The 18,858-nt window shown below is 36.5% G+C and overlaps 1 protein-coding gene across 1 annotated transcript; it reads left to right on the top strand.

Moving 5' to 3' along the window:
- Nucleotides 1-479: 479 nt before the first annotated feature.
- Nucleotides 480-16,740, top strand: LOC139738324 (adenylyltransferase and sulfurtransferase MOCS3-like). The gene is made up of 12 exons (XM_071648967.1): nucleotides 480-579; nucleotides 2,064-2,214; nucleotides 2,817-2,909; nucleotides 3,812-3,932; nucleotides 4,951-5,025; nucleotides 5,816-5,933; nucleotides 7,197-7,305; nucleotides 8,605-8,667; nucleotides 9,379-9,542; nucleotides 13,999-14,149; nucleotides 14,719-14,823; nucleotides 16,589-16,740. Exons 1-12 carry the CDS (start codon nucleotides 487-489, stop codon nucleotides 16,738-16,740), a joined length of 1,395 nt encoding a protein of 464 aa, XP_071505068.1. The 5' UTR covers nucleotides 480-486.
- Nucleotides 16,741-18,858: the final 2,118 nt, after the last annotated feature.

Raw genomic sequence — 18,858 nt, forward strand, 5'->3', positions numbered from 1 at the left:
TATATATATATATATATATATATATATATATATATATATATATATATATATATATATATATATACATGTATATATATATTTGGTCAGACAGTCGATGAAATAAAAAAGATCGCTAGATTTAGTAATATAGGCCTACAGAATATATGACAAAAATAAAGGCTTAACACGAGATACCAAATAGATGCATAGGTCCTACCTACCATGAAATATGTGAAATATGCTTAATCGAACTGTTTCACACTTTTCAAAAAACATTTTAAAAAAGATTTGATCTAAAACAATATCTTTTACCGAGTAATGAGCAAACGTTCAGCCACCTTCTGATGGCTTATTACTAAGTACAAATTGTAGTACCAGGACTTTACTCGGCCCGACCTGATTCGGCCTCTAACCAAAACAAACAGCTGCCGGGAGTCACGTGCGCTGCTGTTGAATGGAAGATTTCTTTGCCTTACCGAACGTGTGTTTTGTTACGTGATCGTTGAAATGGATAATGAAAGTGACGTTGAGCTCCAAATTCGTACCCTGAAAGAAGAAAACTCTCGTCTCCGCGCACGGTTACACATATGTGAAGCGAAGGTAATGAGGAATCGTGAGAATACTACAGTGCTAGGTTAGAATACAACGAAAATTTGGGTTGGTAGGCTAATGTACAAATGTTAGTCCCATGCGTGGTATATTATGTTAGTCCTTCATCTCCTCCCAGATTTTTATTGTAAAGTTTAATTCAATTCAAATCAAACTGCACTTTACGTTTTCTCACATATCTGACATCATTACATTACATATCCCTCTAGACCTGTTACATGCTGTCACTGATTTGAACTCCTGCTATATCTACACAGCCCAGTCGCTGTAAAAAACGCGACAGCAACTGGGCTGTGTATCGTGTAAAATTTAAACTTTAATTAAAGTTTAAACTGTAATTATATGAGATTGAGGACAAAATGACAATTAGAATGGATTATGATTTATGATTATGAATAATGTTTTGTCTAGCTCTAAATAGACTAGATCTATACCAGCCTAGGTGGAATATAGCGCGACCAGACGCTGTGTGTTAGTACGCTGTGCGAATACAGCGTCTGACCAACGAGGCATGCACCTTCAATGTGGGGAACCACAACACGACTACAAAACTCATGAAAATTTATATGTTTCCTATAAAAAAAGGTATATGTTACTCACGTTAAGTGCATGCTTGTATTACAGAAGGTTCATAAGTCCCTAGAGAGCCCTCACGATAAGTCCATTGAACAAAAAAATGGCACTTTCTAGCGCACAGTAGAACAGCGAAGGAGTCCCCGACCGTCGAGGCATCGTTGCAGAATTCAAAAATGGCGAGTGACTACTCAGCAAATTATGCGTGCGCGTGTGTGGCTGGAAGTGCAGCGATCTATTGCGTGCGTGCGCTCTATGGTAGCAGCACACACGGTCGACGGATTGAGTGAACTGCCGATTATCAGGTGTAACGTTCGCACATGTTGCATATTAAATCATCATTTTCGATAAGTTGTAAAATGTTAATTTCAATATTGATAGCATAGATATGAAGTCTCATTATTATTTTGTTCGTTAGATGAGTGTGAGGTGACAAAAAATGATCGAAAGTACCGTATCAAAATTCAAAGCGATCGTTGAACTCTCTTCGTGTTTGTTGGTCCGTTGGTACAGCCCTGTTGCGCTACTTACAGCGACTGGGTTGTGTATAGATAGGTGGAATATAGATAACATTTAGTGTCTCTGTTTTGTTTCTTTTTTTCTTTTTTTCCAATCAGCAAGATCCTGACCTTGGTAGCAGTGTGCAGCAATTATGTGATTATGCCATATGGGGTGGTGCTGTGCTTCACACACAGCCATCAACATTATGATCATGGGGATGATTTGACTTTTTGAATCAGCAGATGACTGGATAGTTGAGTTGAAAGGCAGATAGGTCTAATCTTGAAGCTTTGTCTCCATCCAGCACCAATTCTATCCTAATCAAATGACTACAGATATTTAAAACGGTGTGATCATGATTGCAGGGAATATTTTGCGTGACTGTTATTTATTTATTGCAGCTCAGAGAGAAAGAATGTTCATCTCAAGAAGCATCCTATGACTGCTCCAGGGATGAGTCTCAAAAGGATCATTCTCCAGTAACTCAACTTGACAATGCCAGTATCAAGCGTTACAGCCGGCAGCTCATTCTTCCAGAAATAGGAGTGCAAGGTATTACTCAATCCATCCAGAATCAATCTTTAATTTGTTAGTGAACGAAAAGTCAAGCAGCTTAGGTTGCTGTACATGATTGTATAAGTATGTTTGTAAGTATGCAATAGTCTTTGAACAACTTCAATTGTTTCTTTTCATTAATTACTGAATTTACACTGAGTGATTCCAGGTCATGGAGATTGAAACATATTTCATATGAGGCAATTAGTGAATGCTGAAGTATTCGTTGTCTTTGTCATATTTAGAACTTGTTGTTTGTGTTTGAAGTCTACTGAGTATGTGAAATTGTTTGTGACAGATACTTAGTTTTTGGTGTCAGGTAAAAGACAAAGCAAAAACAAAACAAAACACAACAACAACAACAACATGAACTGAAGAATGTTCTTTCCTGAAAGGAGATCTTGAGAAATAGAGCATATTGTATTTTGAGATGTCACACAGAATACCAAGAGCTATACAGTTTTATTTGACCTTCAAAGGAAAAGGTATTGTAATGATAACACCTGGTATTTATCTTGGTTTATATAATTATTCTTCATGTGTCTTCAGTTCTTCAGGCTTCCTGTAGATAATTCATTATGTTTCTTTGTGTTTTACAGGTCAGTTGAAGATGGTCAACACCTCTGTGTTAATAGTTGGAGCCGGAGGGCTTGGATGCCCCTCGGCCATCTATTTAGCTGCTGCAGGAATAGGTGAGAGCAAGGACAGATTTGTCTTTTTTTTCTGTTTTGGTGTTGTCAATTTGATCACAGTTTGGATTCTAGATTTGATGTTGCTGTTGATGATTTGTGTTTGCTTCAGTTTTTGGCATCTTTACCATGAATGAGCTGTCCTAATTTGGCACCAACTTCGAGTTCTCTTGATCTATTCAATTGTTGCTGGATTAGGTAAGAGTAAGGTCAGATTTGTCTGCAAACCCCAAAACATCAAGAGACTACTGTAAAAGTGGATATTTTCGCGTGACCAATTTTTCGCGCTAGGCCGGGTCGGAAGAGTTTCGCGTATTTCTAATTCCGCGGAATCAAGACATCACGCACAGGCACATATGGCAAGCAAAAATATTCGCGTGCTTTTATTTTCGCGCTAGTTTCTGGTTGCGCGAAATACGCGAAAATTTGAACACCGCCAAAATTTCCACTTTTACAGTATGTGTGTTTGTGTGTTTTGATTGTGGCTTAGATTTCTTGTGATATTACTGTTGTTTTACATTGCTGTTGTTGTTTAGTGTGTATCTGCAAGGTTTGTGTAGTTTTTACCATGAATAAACTGCCTATCAAGTGCAAATTACAAGTTTTCCCTGAAAGATATATATTTGAAATATGTATGAAACTGGCCTACTTTGCCATACTAAGTTATTATTTGAATGCCAAATTTGCAATGGTTTTCAATTCAACTCATTGTGTATGACATTATGACCTAATGCACTTTAGTAACTTACTACTTGCAAAGTATGATTTATCTTCTTCTGTTATTCAATTTCTGAACAATCATCAATGACAGTGTGGTTCAAATGAATGACCTAGTTTGAGTTGTATCTATTTTCATGTGCTACTTTTTTTTTCTTTTCTTTTGCACCATGATTTTTCACATGTAGGAAGACTGGGAGTCGTAGACTATGATGAGGTAGAGCTTAGCAATCTTCACAGACAGATCCTTCATACGGAGCAGAGAGTTGGGATGTCAAAGTCAGACTCCATCAAGACCGGTGTGAACAGGTGGGCAGTCTAATCTTTCTTCTTCTTCTTCTTCTTCTTCTTCTTCTTCTTCTTCTTCTTCATCTTCTTCTTCTTCTTCTTCTTCTTCTTCTTCTTCTTCTTCTTCTTCTTCTTCTTCTTCTTCATCTTCTTCTTCTTCTTCTTCTTCTTCTTCTTCTTCTTCTTCTTCTTCTTCTTCATCTTCTTCTTCTTCTTCTTCTTCTTCTTCTTCTTCTTCTTCTTCTTCTTCTTCTTCTTCTTCTTCTTCTTCTTCTTCTTCTTCATCTTTACTTTTTCTTCTTCTTTTTCTTTGCCTTCTTCTTTCTTAATCTTCAAAGGGCTATGTAACCCATCAAGAAAATGAACTTGACCTGCATGCTTGCTTTGAGGAGGAACATGGTCCTACTCAAGAGTGTTGTGAAATTGCCAATAAGGAGATCTTGGAATTTTCTATAGAGCTAGAATTAACCAGAGCTTGGTAGATCATTCTACTCAGGTATTGATCATTGAGCAAAGGAAATTTTGTTGATCAGTCTCTCTTGTTTTTGCGAGAATGATTACATTTTGCCAAAGTCATAAGGAAAAATAATCAAATTCTACCAAAAGTTTAATGGATGTGACTTATGAGATATGACGTGATGCTGTGGTAAAATATTTGCTGCTGAACATGATTATATCATAGAACTCATCATTGCAGATGACTTTGGTACTAAGTGACAGATGTTAGATTTCTCAGTGCAGAATCAGGTGATAATGTATCATGTGTAGCTGTATTGTTTGCAATTATGTCTAGTTTATTCATGTGCTGTTATTTCATTCTGAAATGATATGAAATTGATAAATACAGAACACCTGTTTAAGGTTCATGCAGGTTTCAATATGAATAGTAATGTTCAGATTGAGTCAGCTCAATTACTTTGTTCTCATTTTTAGCCAAGGCAAAACAGAACCAAATATTGAATTTCATTATACAGGATAGTATTAAACCAATGTTTTAAGTTATCATAAACATTCTCTGTGTTCATTCAATTCTTTACAGCCTTAATTCTTCAGTGAGATGTACACCATACCATATTCAACTGGACAGACACAATGCTCTGGATATCATCAGACAATATCCTTTTGCTGCCCCTCCACCCCCAACCCCCCCCCCACCCCCCACCCCCCCCCCCCCCATCCCACGAACTGAATCCAACTTTTACATTGGGTTCTCTAAGTCCAGTCAAACAATGGTTTGCAGAGTGTTTGATTGTCTCTATCTTTGAATAACATTGTCATCTCAACATCTAGATTATTATCACCAAGCCTTGAATGAAACAAAGCACTTCAGGTGTGCTCATCATTTTTTTTTCAGCATTTTACCTTTGTTTTTTTCACTCTTCTCCTAAAATGATCTTCAACTTGAGAAATAAAAAAAAAAATGAAGAAATTCATTTAGGCTGTTGTTGACTGCTAATGCTTTGTTCGTCTACTTTTGCTCAAATTAATCTTTAACCCCATGAATGAGTGTTGGATGGCTATTGATTCCACTTTCATGTATATATTTATGTATTGTACCCATACATGTATATGTGTTTGTTTTACTGAGTCAGTATGATGTCCTGAGCGTTGTAATTGTATAACATAACAAGAAGTAGCAGAGTATGTAAGTTTAAATTATGGAGCAAGGCATGATTGCTGTTTTTGATGTGTTGGACCAGATAACATGCCTAGAGCTTTTTTGGCACTTTTCTCACACCAAGTTTTTGACTACTGTTTTACCCTGTCGAATTGCGATGTGCATCAGAGATGGTGTAACCCAATTCAAAACCAAAGAAATACAACTTCAGTAGATGGAACATTTCAAGCTGATTCTGTTAAGTTACTTTAAGCAGCTTTTCTTTAACAGTTTGATTATTTTTCACATATGACATTGTTCTGGACTGCACAGACAATGTGGCTACCAGATATCTTCTGAATGATGCGTGTGTGTTGGCGGGAAAGCCACTCGTCTCAGGAAGTGCTCTACGGTTTGAGGGTCAGGTAAGATTGTCTGATATGGCATAATACATGCTAATTTTCTGTCAAACAGCTATCAGGGTATAGTGGACTCCCATTATAACAAAGTCCTGAGGACCGACAGTTTTCTTCTGTTATATCGAAATTTCGTTATAACCGAACAAATTAACAATAAAATACATAGAGAGGATAACATTGCGGCCTGAATTTTTACTTCGTTGTAGAATTTCGTTAAAACCGCGTTTGTTATAACGGGAGCGCACTGTATAGACTACCAAAGTGATGATGTCACAGTCTTTTGTTATAGCTTGGATTGGAACCAGATGTGTGCATAAACACTCAGGCCAGGTGAGGTTGTTTTAGAACCAGTTTCCATGGCAATAAATGACTATGACATCACACTTTGGTACTCTTATCGTTTATAAGAAGTCAATCTGTTACTTCATTCATCTTACTGAGACCTTCCTTTCCTGCCTTCTTCTATACTTTGACTTTGGTTTTGCAGTTGAGTTGGGAGTTGGGTTTTGGGCATTTTTATTACTTGGATAAAAGTAAAATTCTTGACATGCATGGAGGTTATTAAGAAAATACTCATATAAAGATAGTATGTGGGACATATAGTTGTCTTGAAAAATTAAAGGAAATATAAACATGTCTTTGAGCATTGTCTCTGTTTTGATTGCTGTCCAAATCATTGAAGCATGGTGAAGAAAAAGTGATTGACACAAAAACAAAGAGTTTATTGCAGAATGTCTGAACATGAACCAAGTATTGCATTTGAGTAAGAGACAGTGTTTGATGGTGGTGAGGATGAGTAAGGAGGAGAAGCTAGTATTAGTGGGTTTACAATTTGATAAGGTGCCAAGGCAGGATACCATTATATAAGTACGTGAGATTTTATGTTATTCAGGCCATACTGAAGGAGTGTACATGGGTACCCAGTAGTTTAATAGGAATGTGTGACAATGTTTAAAATTGAGAATCTACATATCAAATTGTGAAAGTGTTAACAAGTGCTGCCTATTTGAGGTGAACAAATATCTCGCAAACCACAATAACCATGCAAATTACTCTCTTAATATTTGCTGTGTGTGTCAAGAAGTTTTTTTTTCTCTGTAATTTGTGTTGTTTTGTTTTGTTTTGTTTTTTTTTTTTTTGCTTATTCTTCTTTTGTTACCTATGCAGGCATTACAGAGTAGCTGTAACTCTTGGAATATAAAGATGTTTTTGGTACATTTGAGGGTATTGAAGTGAGGAAATATATGCACTTTTTTATCCATTTATTAGCTCACTGTGTATAATCACGATGGGGGTCCCTGTTACCGGTGTCTCTACCCCAAGCCTCCCCCAGCAGAGACTGTCACCAACTGCTCAGAGGGTGGTGTTGTGGGAGTAGGTGAGTTTGTATGCAAATAATGTACATTGCACAGGGCATTAGCAAGAATTATCCACCCAATGGTAACTTTGGAACAGTCAGAAACATGAGATGAAGCTGAGTGTGCTTTGAACTGTTCAAAAGTTGAAAAGGATGGATGCCGGTAAGTGTACTTATGTCTGACCAAGTAAAGTGCATTATTTGTTTTATAACACGGTGACATAATTTGAATTCTGCAACAGCCATTATTGCAAGATTCACAGGCCAGCATCAGCTTCAAGTGAACTGAATAGTACACACAAACAAGTGCAGTGTATTTGTAATATACACAGACAATACAGCTGAGTGCAGGTGAGCAGGCACTAGTGCTAGTCATTAGAATACTAATGCCCGTGGAATAGTAAAGTTGGGCCTTTAGGCAAACTTAAAGTCTGGCAGCTTGTTAGTATAGTTCTTGACCAATCCGTTAATTCGGATTCATGTCATCATTACATAAGAATCTCTGCACGCAGTCTGGTCAAAGGTGTTATGTGCTTCCCTGCTTCCGCTAACTGGGAGCTGGGAGTGACCACAATGCACAAACCGGATTGCTGTATATATTATGTTTATAGAAGCAAACAGAGTTGATAAGATGGAGTGAAGAAACTCTTGCTGCAGTACATCGTCAAAAATCAGCATCTGGATACAATATTTTTTCCACTTTCCTTCGTAACAAGATGACTGTTTACCAAGGAATAGTGCAACAGTGTAGTCAATATCATTTATAATCTCTCATAAATGTCATCATATCTTGGCATAATGACAGGGAATAATCATAATAATAATCAGAATAATCAATATAAGGTTAAAGGGATGGTACAGTTTTGGTTGAGATGGGACTTCAAGTTTCCAATTTTCTTTGATGATGATTTTTTTTAGATAATGAGAAACCTCATTTGAAATATGAAAGAGCATATAATGCTAAAGAGGAATTCAAAATTTATTTGATGAAAATTGGTTTTGAAATTAGATATACGAAACAAAGCGATCCTCCTATCCTTTGTCTGTCCTTGCTTTTGATATTTGCAGAAATGGCTGGATTTTATTGTGGCCATGATCAAGCACAGATTCCAAGAGCTATCAAAGTTTACTATGTTTTCTCATTGCCTATGAATACCTGAGATCAAAATCAATAATATTAACCCATTTACACTGTAAGTCAACCAAAACAAAGTAGGCCTATTGTTACATTATATTTATAAAACATTTGTCAACAAAGCTATAATTCCATATTACTGTATCATTATTATCATTTTTTTTTTTTTTCATTTTGTGGCACAGTTCCTGGAATTATTGGCTGCATTCAAGGTCTGGAAGCGATCAAAATGGCCGCCGGTCTTGGCAGTATCCTTGGCTTTCTGGCCTTGTGTGGTGCCAGAGAGATAGAAGATGGACAGAAGCAGATGTTTATACCTTGGGATATTGTTTTATGTGACGGTCTTTACTAAATATCTATGAAGAATAACAAATAGTGCTTGAATGACAAATAAGAAAGCATACCTTACAGAATACTGGAGGAGGGATGTTACAGAGTTTGTTGTGTCAGAGAGATTTTCTTTTTTCTTTTTAGAGAAGAAGTTGAGACATGGTATTAATAGGTATTAATTTAGAGAGCTGGGATGGGATTTCATCTTCTGGATCTGAGAGAAGCTACATTTTGCATTTGAACAGGAAAGGTTTTTTTTTTTTTTTTTTTAAAGCATTCACCCCAAGCATTAATATAAAGACTATTTACTCCACTTCTTACTTTTGCTGAATACTAATATGTATTTGAGTTCTTCATAGACCCTGGATCGTGCATTAAGATTTTTTTTCAACTATAGTACCGGTACCACATTCAAACATAAAGATTAATGTCTATGCCTGTTGATGTTTAATATTGATGTCATTTGCAAAAGGTATTTAGTAGCTTTATACAGTCCCAGGTATTTGAGGAAATTGGACTGTTACAGCACTCAAAATACAGTGCTGTCTAGATGCATTCTAGTTTGAAAATTGTTCAATTATATGCAAAGAGCATACTTTGTTCCTTGACCCGCAACCAACGACAACCAGCATCATACTCCCAGAAGTTGTTGGTGTTTGACGGCCTGGATGGCTCTTTCCGCACCATCAGACTGCGGCCAAAGAAAGCGACATGCGTGGTGTGCGGTGAAGTGCCCTCTGTCACCGAACTCATTGACTATGAGGAGTTCTGTGGGGCCAGTGCCACTGATAAGGTGAGTTACCAGATGTTGCTTTCGCAAGCGACCATGTTTATTCTCTATAGTTGCTGTCCTCGACCAGTTTGCATCGACATAGTGTGTATAGTAGATGTTAAAATCTCTAAATCCTATTCCAAATAATACCTTTTCTGCCACCGTGATTATCATTTAATTGCATACTGGAAACAGCATGACCTATTTTCACTAACTCTGATTTAATGTCCTGCCTGTAGTAACAACGAGTTCAATACAGAGTTTTGTACCAATGATGTGTACCATCTATTTATTGAATGATCAACTTTAAGACCCAGTTTGGGGTAACTGAAATTTAATGAAGATGGAAATTAAAGTATTGCAGATAAGTGTAAATTATAGAAAAAAAAATCAAAAGAGAAAGGAATGTTTATAAAAGAATTAGCACAGAAAGCAAAGCCTTATTATTGTATATGAACAATTTATTTTTTGTGGGGGGAATATTTATGCTGTAAGACTTTGTTTGATTGCACAATTGGTTTTGATAAATTTGATTTTTATTCTTATTGTTTGCCTAATTGCAACAACATCCTACATAACTCCTTTTCTTTCTTTGCCTCTGTTATCTAAAGATTCCAGGGGCCACTTGCGTGTGCAGTGCCATACCTGGTATTTGGTAGATCTAGGAAAGGTCAAATGTCAAAATTAGAATAATGATTTTTTTCTTTTATGATATGTGATGTGATTTCAGAATGAGTCAGTGAAATTTGATTATGCTTGGTAATAGTAGATGCATTAGAACCATGGCAGGAAACTTCCTTTTATGATTTGGGAAAGATCTGATAAAAATGAAGTGAGGAAGTGGCGGTCTTCTAAACTTTCAATATTGATGTAGCTGGTGAAATGATATTTTTAGGGATTTTTATCAAACTTGGTTGAGATATGAAATCTTGACAGAGTTATCAGACCACTCGATCTTGATGAACTTGATGATGCCACTTTCAAGAGTTTGTGGTCAAAATGAAAGTGAATAATAACTATCAAGTATACAGAACTTCTGAGGTGCTTGAAGGAATTTGATTACACATGATGGATAGATAGATACAAACAGGATAAAACAGAATCTGTGGATTCAGATATGACATGAATACATTGGTGTGAAAGAACTCTTTCTGCTGATGACTCGGCGATTTCCAGAGAAAGTTAAAAGGATCGTGTAGTTTTGGTTGAGACCTAACTTCAGGTTTCTAACACTTTTTAGTGAGATAATGAGAAATCTACTATGAAATGTGAAAAACCATATAATTCCAAGAGGAATTCAATGTTTATTTGATGAAATTTGGTTTTCAACTGGCTGAGATATCCAAAACAGAGCGATCATAATAAAAGGTGGGACCCGCCTTTTATTACGATCGCTTTGTTTTACATTGTTTTTGGATGTCTCAGCCCTTCCAAAATGATTTTCATCAAATAAATTTTGAATTCCTCTTAGAATGTCAATGATATGCTCTGTACTGTTTTATTAGCGGTTTCTTGGTATCTTGCAAAAAGTTAAAAGCCTAATTCTCGTCTTCATTTATACTGTACAGTATTCATCGCATAATCGGGACAGGTTGGGAGTAGCAAACACGGCCCCTTTAAGCGAGGTGCCCGATTTCGCGATGAGTACTCACCATACACTAACGGCATACGACATGTACATGTAGTGCACACACACACACACACACACACACACACACATGCATACTGACGTACTGTACATGTACATGAATACACAACACGCTACCCCTCGGTTCGACCCTCCAGCTCTCCCTGCATTCTCGCAATGATGTAGAGTAATCGCAACCGGGTTCGATTCTTCTGTCAAACACGCGTGTACACGTAATCAATGTCAGCTCATAGTCTAGATTCATAAAACGTTACGTATTCGCACATACATTGAACCCTTCTCATCTTTCACGCTCTCCCTCCCACTCTCTCCCCCATTTCACTGAATACGTAACTGTTCATAGCCCTCATTTCAATCACGTAACTTTTGCCCAGTCACAACTGAGGAAGATTGTGACGTACACACAGATCACAGTGTACAGCTGTATTGAAAGTTGAAACCAAAGACAGTAGATAACAAGATACGAAGGCGCGCGATAACAATGGACTTTGCCCTCAGAGTGTATGACTGAGATTAAACAACGCACACATAAAGACAGCCTGGGCTGTATGAGCGAGGCATGTTTTTTATTGGATGTGAGTCGAGTAGGAATTGCAAGCGAGCACATGGCTTTGCTTATGTAGGGGAGAAGAATGAAGGCATGTGCTTTGCAATGGCATTGATACTTATACACGGCGCTTTCGTGGCTGTGCATGTACATGTACTGGATGGACGGAGGTCAAAACACACCAATCCGAAGCTTGCTTTGTAAGTTTGTTGTAAACGACAACTGATACGGAATCTTTGAAATATTGTTGTGGTATTTTGGTAGATTTTTTTGTGTAAAATATTAACAAAATCAAAGATCGCTTGAAGAAAACTTGTCCCGTTTATCAGAGGTCCCCGCCCGATTATCCAGTGAAAATAACGTGCGTTGGAAATGTTTCTGGGAAGCGTATATCATTTAAGCGAGGATCCCGATTATCAGATGCCCGATTATGCGATGAATACTGTACTATCCCTTTAACTCTACACTTACAGAGCTCATTTCAACATGGGGGGGGGGGGTGGTGGAATGGGGGAAGTTGGCTAATGTTGTGTGATAAACTGTTACTTTGCTATTTTGCACAATCATGCTGTGGATCGCATTTTAGAACAACATTAATTACAAAGAGGATTTATGGTGTTACATGATATCTGAGAAAACTTTGAAGTAAGCATGTGTATGTCACACTAAGGTAAAATGATTTTATCTTTATTATTTGGAGATTTGAGAAGCTGCACAATAGTATAATACCAGGTATCAAGGCCAAATTTTGTTATAGAGTCTTTTGATCACAAGTTCCATATCTTGATGGATTGGGTGGAATATATACTTTGTTTAAACTGTGCCTGTATATTTTCTAGAATGGAGGTAACGAACTTCTTGTGAGAGTAGTTCTAACTGTTTCATTTTTTATCTCCTAGTCTTGCACATTTTCTTGTGTGCAAGAGTTTCTGCAGTACAGTCACATATGCTGGTACCATAAGGCATTTGTATCAATGATATATATGAACAATCACATAAAAATAACCTTGTCCACTTTTGAGAAATTCTTTGTAGTGTTGTTTGTTTCTCATAATTAGTTGACATGTAGGATCGTACCTTAAAAAAACAATAATAAAAGAGCTCCAAATTTTGTGTAATTGTTGAGTTCATTCTATTAACTCATTCAAAGTGATTGTGTAAATTTCATATGTATTACCTATACATGATATCAGAAATAAAGATTACTTTTTTAAAAGATTAGAAAAACCTGTACGTGTGGATATGTTTTGATGAATGGTGTTTGTCTTGGGTGCATTCTTTTGACATTGTCAAACTTCTTCCAACAAAACTTGCCAGGACTTTAAATCTTTCTGTTTCTAATACCGGTACTCATAATTCTTTTACCCAGTCTTGTGTAAGTAAACAGGGATGATGTACTGTGGTAGACTGTTCAAAACTCACTCCATGATCATGCAAACTTTGATGTATCATAGACAGAGTAATACATGTAGAATGATCTGGAGTCTTCATTAAAGTCAGAGTTAGAGTAGGACTCATGTGAAATTTCAGTTTTCTTCATGTTACCCAAAGTGTATCACCAAATTGTGATATATATCACGACCACATATGCAAATTGGCTAAAGTTAAGACATCATCCATCCACAGCTCTCACATTGGCTTGTGCACAAAATATTGTAAAGGTCATGTTTTTGGTCATAAATTTAGCAATTACAAACATGACCACAAAGCTATTATTGCAAGGTTATTACATTACAACAAAGATTTCATGCAAAGGACACAGTTTTTCTTTTCATTTTATTTTCTATCAAAAGAGGATATTCAGTAAAGAATTGTGTGTAGGTCAGTGAAAGACTTGTGAGGTCATGATATCACCTCTTTTAATATGTTTGTTGCAACTTACTGTAAAATTGGAAATTTTTGCACATTTTGCATGACATGAAACTAGTGCGAAAGCACACAAATATTTTCGCATGTGATTTGTGATAACATTCTATCTCTTTAATTCTGTGGAATTGAAATTACGCAAACTTTATTTTTAATACCCGGTTGAGCGCAAAAAATTACTCACAAAAATTTCCACGTTGACAGTATGTCATTGTTTTGTGAATACACGTGAATCATAAATATTCTTTTTTTTTTGTATTACGTCAGACTTTGATGAAACTTCTTTCAATATGTTTATTTCCTTTTAATCTATTTGTTTATAGTGCAACCTGTCAGCAAAGCTATGTAAGTAGCTATATGATGAGTTTTATGTCGTGTGACCGTTGTGATCTTTTTCGTTGAATGTTTTCCTGCAGTGCTTGAGAGTGCATCTTCTGAAAGCAGAGGACAGGATCTCGGCCGAGTCTCTCGCTGCCAAATTGGGCCAGACACCGTCACCCTCCTGTCTGCTCCTGGACTGCCGATCACGGATAGAGTTTGAAATCTGCAGGCTGCCAAACAGCATCAGTATCCTTTATCAGCAGATAAAGATCCATCTTCCATCATTTCTAAGATTATTTGTCATGGCAAAGAGTACTTTATCTAATTCATGTTTTGCATATTTGCAAAGATTACTTTCTATAATTCTTGTTTTGCATATTTGAAAAGATCACTTTATCTAATTATTTGTTTTCCATATTTGCAAAGATTGCATTTAAATGTCTGTGAAATGATTGTTTGCCTGTATCACAGAGATAATTCATATTGCCCCACTTTGACTTTCACTTGACATGTTATATCGATATGTATTTGTAGATATATGCATTTTGCACTTTTCCCTCTTAGAATTTGTTTAAAGTATCTGGAAATAATCATTTGCATTCAATTACTTCTGAATCCCCGGGCCTATCAGTAATTGTGTAACTTTTTTGGAGATCCACTCATAATGCCAGTTTGTATCATCTTGACCCTAACACATAGATATTGCCTAGAAAATGTTATAATATTCACTTTCTTGTGCATTTGTAAATATGTTTTGATCTGAAATGAAAATTGAAAGTTGACTCAAACCTTAAACCTTGACATGACCAATTCAGATTTACCACTCCCTGACATAGAGAACAAGAAGGATATTTCAACGTTAGAAGAAGCAATTCTTGAACGCCACTCTCAAGCCAGACGTGATAACCAACCACTACCTAGTGAGTAATTCTATCATTTTTTCAGAGAGAAAATGATAAAATTCCCTGAAAACTTGAGTGATGTGTGCTAGAGTTTTTGCAGATATGACGAAGAAACCATTGCATCACGCCACAAATACATGTAAAATGTAAAGTAATTGTAATGATGATAAAAAATATATGGTATCTCTTTAATGCATGTAATACTGCATGTCAAATATTGCTATGGTGATATGGTCCTAGAAAATCCACTGTCAATGGTAAGAGCAAATGAGCCGTAAATTTCATCATAGTAAATACATGGAAATTTTCATAGGATACTTTGAAAAGTGAATGCATTTTGAAAGGACTGAATGAGGTAGGGGGAAGCCATGAAAAGCAATTATTGTTCAGAGAGTATTTCTATTATTTCTTGGATAAAAATGAATAGAATGCTTTTGAAGACTGGTGATGCATGTAATACTTTCTGAAAGTAGGAAAAAAAAGTCATGACAACTCACCACTACCTAGTGAGCATTTTAATTTTATGCTCAGAAAGAAAAAAAAATTTGAACCGAATGCTGTATATTTATCAAGCATATAAAAGGAATTTGTGATGTCAAGACAAAGCAGCTGTGACAAGTCTGTGATTGGTTAGTGCTACAGTAATTGATGGGAATGCTGTGAAAAAGCAATTAACTTTGTAGTAGGAAATCACAATAATGCAACCAGTGCTCGATCAGTACTACTTTCGTTTTCTTGAATACAAATCAGGGGAATGAGTGAGGAGGGGGGGGGGGGGGGGGAACAAATCAGTGAACCATTAAATGAGTTATGATAAGGGCTTTGAAGTTTCAACTACTAGGCACTACCTGGTGAGTCCAAAATTTACTCAAGCAGAATAAACAAATTATGCTATGACAAGTAAATGAACCGAGTAGTGATCGGTGATGGGGTAGAGGAAACCATGGCAACTACCCATGATCCAAATAGCTTCTGTCATTTATGCAGGTGGAAATGTAGGTGTTTCTTAATTTGCGATTAGGAGCTTAGAATCCAGAGCAACCAACTACCTTCCAGTCAGCATTCCGTCATAGCTTGAAAAGAATTAAACAGAATGTTCCTGGTAGTGAACAAAATGTAAGATTTTGTGATGGAGACGTGAACACTAGCTATATTTTTTATATTTACCGATTGGAAAGAAACATTGCCACAAGAAAAAAAAAGAAAAAGGTGATGATATGAAAATCAGTGTTGAACTGGGTGATAGTTTGTGAGAAAGGATAAGGTAACCATGACTACCAGCAAATGTATATTGTCTGTGTATAGTGCATAAGTTAAATATAATTTTTGAAATAACGAATGTAAAGGAAGTTTGTAGTGCTCCACTTCTGAACCATTTTGTCCTTCCATTCTGTTCATCTCATATTATGTATTTCATATAATATCTTGAAGAAATATATCTTATATATATATATATATATATATGTGGCATTACTAAAAAAAAAAAATGTGAGGTATAAGATAATACCATAATACATTGGAAGAAAGATGGGAAGAATTCCAAATAAGCATACCGTCATAAATCCCCTCCACCATTTGGACAATGTGGAAGGGTTTGTCTGTGAACTCTATTGTAGATTATTCATCTTGTGATTGTTGAAATATGCACAGAAAATATCATCTATTCAAGTTACAAAGAATGAGGCTTGCTCCTCAGTCATACAATGTACATAACTTTATTGATCTTGGCTGTTGCTGTTCTTATCAACTTTTGTTCATTTCTTCCTCCTCTTCTCTATTGCAGTCTATGTTGTCTGCAGAAGAGGCAACGATTCCCAGAAAGCCGTTCTCCAGCTGCGTGAGCTGCTAGCCTCCTCTCCAGTCACAATTAAGGATTTGTCCGGAGGACTGACTGCGTGGGCGACTCGGGTTGATCCGAACTTTCCTCAGTACTAACTCTCTTTCCAGTATGTGCATTTAAAGAATGCAAAAACAACCTGTAGATGATCTTATTTTACAAAGATTGGAAGGCAGCATCTGATAGATAAATAAATAAATAAATAAATAAATGAATAAATAGATAAAGAAATAGATATTGGTAGATAACTCAGTTTTCCAATGCACAAGTAAAATGCCTTATGTGTGTATGTGTGTGATCATTCCTGATTTATTTCTCAAGGTTTCATACTTTCTGTGCAGGCTCTAGAGAGATGTTGAGTAAAATTGATTTTCCACCTACACACAACCAAATAGAAAAAAAAAAACTAGAAATGAAAGAAAACAAGATAGAAAAAGGGGAAGGCCAGGGAATTCCTGAAAGGTTTGTTTGTGAGGGCATCTGGTGGCATGATTCAATTATCCTCACTCCTGAACTTTTCGGAGCTATTCAATCCTGGACATTTTACCTTCTTCCGCTTCATCTATGACCTTGTGAGATATCATGGATAGGAAGCAAGGCTCTTAGCCAAAAGTACCTTGCACTTACTTTTATTTTTATTGTGACATCAGAGCTTGATTTAATTCAGAGTGCCTAGGGAGCAGCAAATAAACTTAGTAAAATTGAAGTCTGCACCATGATGATATGATGACATTTCAAGTGTTGCCTTGGCAACTGAAAAATGCCATCAGATTTATGTGAACAACAGCAACAACCACAAAATCCAAAGCTAAAGGTCATACATGGGGCTTGTCTCGTGAAATAGAATTGGAATGGAAAATACATGAACTGTATGTAGAATTTTAAACTGTGATTGATAATTCTTTGCCAGCTTTGCTTGAATTTTAGGATGACCAGTCATACCAGTATGAATCCATACCAACTGGTCTCATGTATCAAAATAACTTCATCTCTTTATACATCTAATAAAATTTTGTCCAGTCAAAGGATAGTTTGGCTCAATGGCTGTGTACATCCACCCCCCCCCCCCCCCATTTCTGCAGTAATGGTTTACATTAGCCTTGATGTAATACTGTTACATCAATTATACCATGGAGAATATGTACCAGTCAGGGCATTGTCATATGAGATAGAGTTGTACTAGGCTGATGCATTTATTATTGAATCAGGCAGGTAATTGTCAATAGGGAAGATAGCAGTAGCTCAGAAAGTGAGCATGTCTTGTGCAAGACTGTGCAAGATTTAATTGTGATGCCAATTCTGCATGTCAACAAGCATCAAATTTGTTATGTTGTCTAGAAACTTTGTAAGTGCAATAAATGGTGTGCTGATTAGTAATTGAAACAATTCCATGGCATTAAAAACTTTGTTGTCTGGAAAAAAAAGGACCTCCTTCCTCCTAAATTCTTGGCGGGGAAACGCCCACCTCTTCTTGCTGTCTCAACTATCAATACATGAATGTTTCGTTACTCATGAGGTAAACACAAAAATTTATGTAGCTACTACTATATTATAGGACAAAAAGTCATTAGACATATACTACAATTAACATGCTTAAAAAACAATGCCCCAGAATATGATTGAAAGAACTTGGGTCATTAATATAAACATTGACGGTTAATGTCACGAGCCAAAGCAATCATAATGGTGCCACATATTGCATGTAAAGAAGGCCATGCAAAATATGGCTTAAGAACCATGCAAATATTCTGGAATTGATGCCATGAGGACAAGTAAACCTAAAATGTGGAATTTCAGTGTGTTTGAAATGAGGAAGTAGCGCAGATCAAGTTTACTTGTGTGAAGTTGCTCATTTTGGAGTCCAGAATAGCCATTCTTGAAAAACGTGAACATTACATGGGATATTGCATGTGTCGAATTTTAATTGTCAGATGATATGTGGCCACTCCTGGAGCAATGTGCATTGGTAATCATGGTTTAGTTAATTCCTATCAGCTAAAATGATACCAGGTGGGTGAGGGTGCAGGAGTGCATCTCGTTCAGGGGCGGACCCAGGAATTCTGTCAAGGGGAGGGGTGCAAAAAATATTTCTGGTGCCACCTCTGGGTTTTACTGTCTGACAAGCAAAGAAAAAAAAACAAAAACAAAGCAAAAAAAGAAAAAAAAAGGCCCTTTAATCTTTTTATTTGTTTTGTTTTGTTTTAACCAAAAAAAAA

Source organism: Diadema antillarum, unplaced genomic scaffold (assembly GCF_040938485.1).
Source record: "Diadema antillarum isolate AM-2024a unplaced genomic scaffold, OU_Dant_1.0 scf00000029, whole genome shotgun sequence".
Lineage (NCBI taxonomy): Eukaryota > Metazoa > Echinodermata > Echinoidea > Diadematoida > Diadematidae > Diadema > Diadema antillarum.

Coding starts and splice junctions, on each gene's coding strand:
- LOC139738324 (XM_071648967.1), top strand. CDS start 487: ATGGATAATGAAAGTGACGTTGAGCTCCAAATTCGTACCCTGAAAGAA. Junction 2,910..3,811: donor TTTAGCTGCTGCAGGAATAG/GTGAGAGCAAGG, acceptor TTTCACATGTAG/GAAGACTGGGAGTCGTAGAC. Junction 14,824..16,588: donor TGATAACCAACCACTACCTA/GTGAGTAATTCT, acceptor TCTCTATTGCAG/TCTATGTTGTCTGCAGAAGA.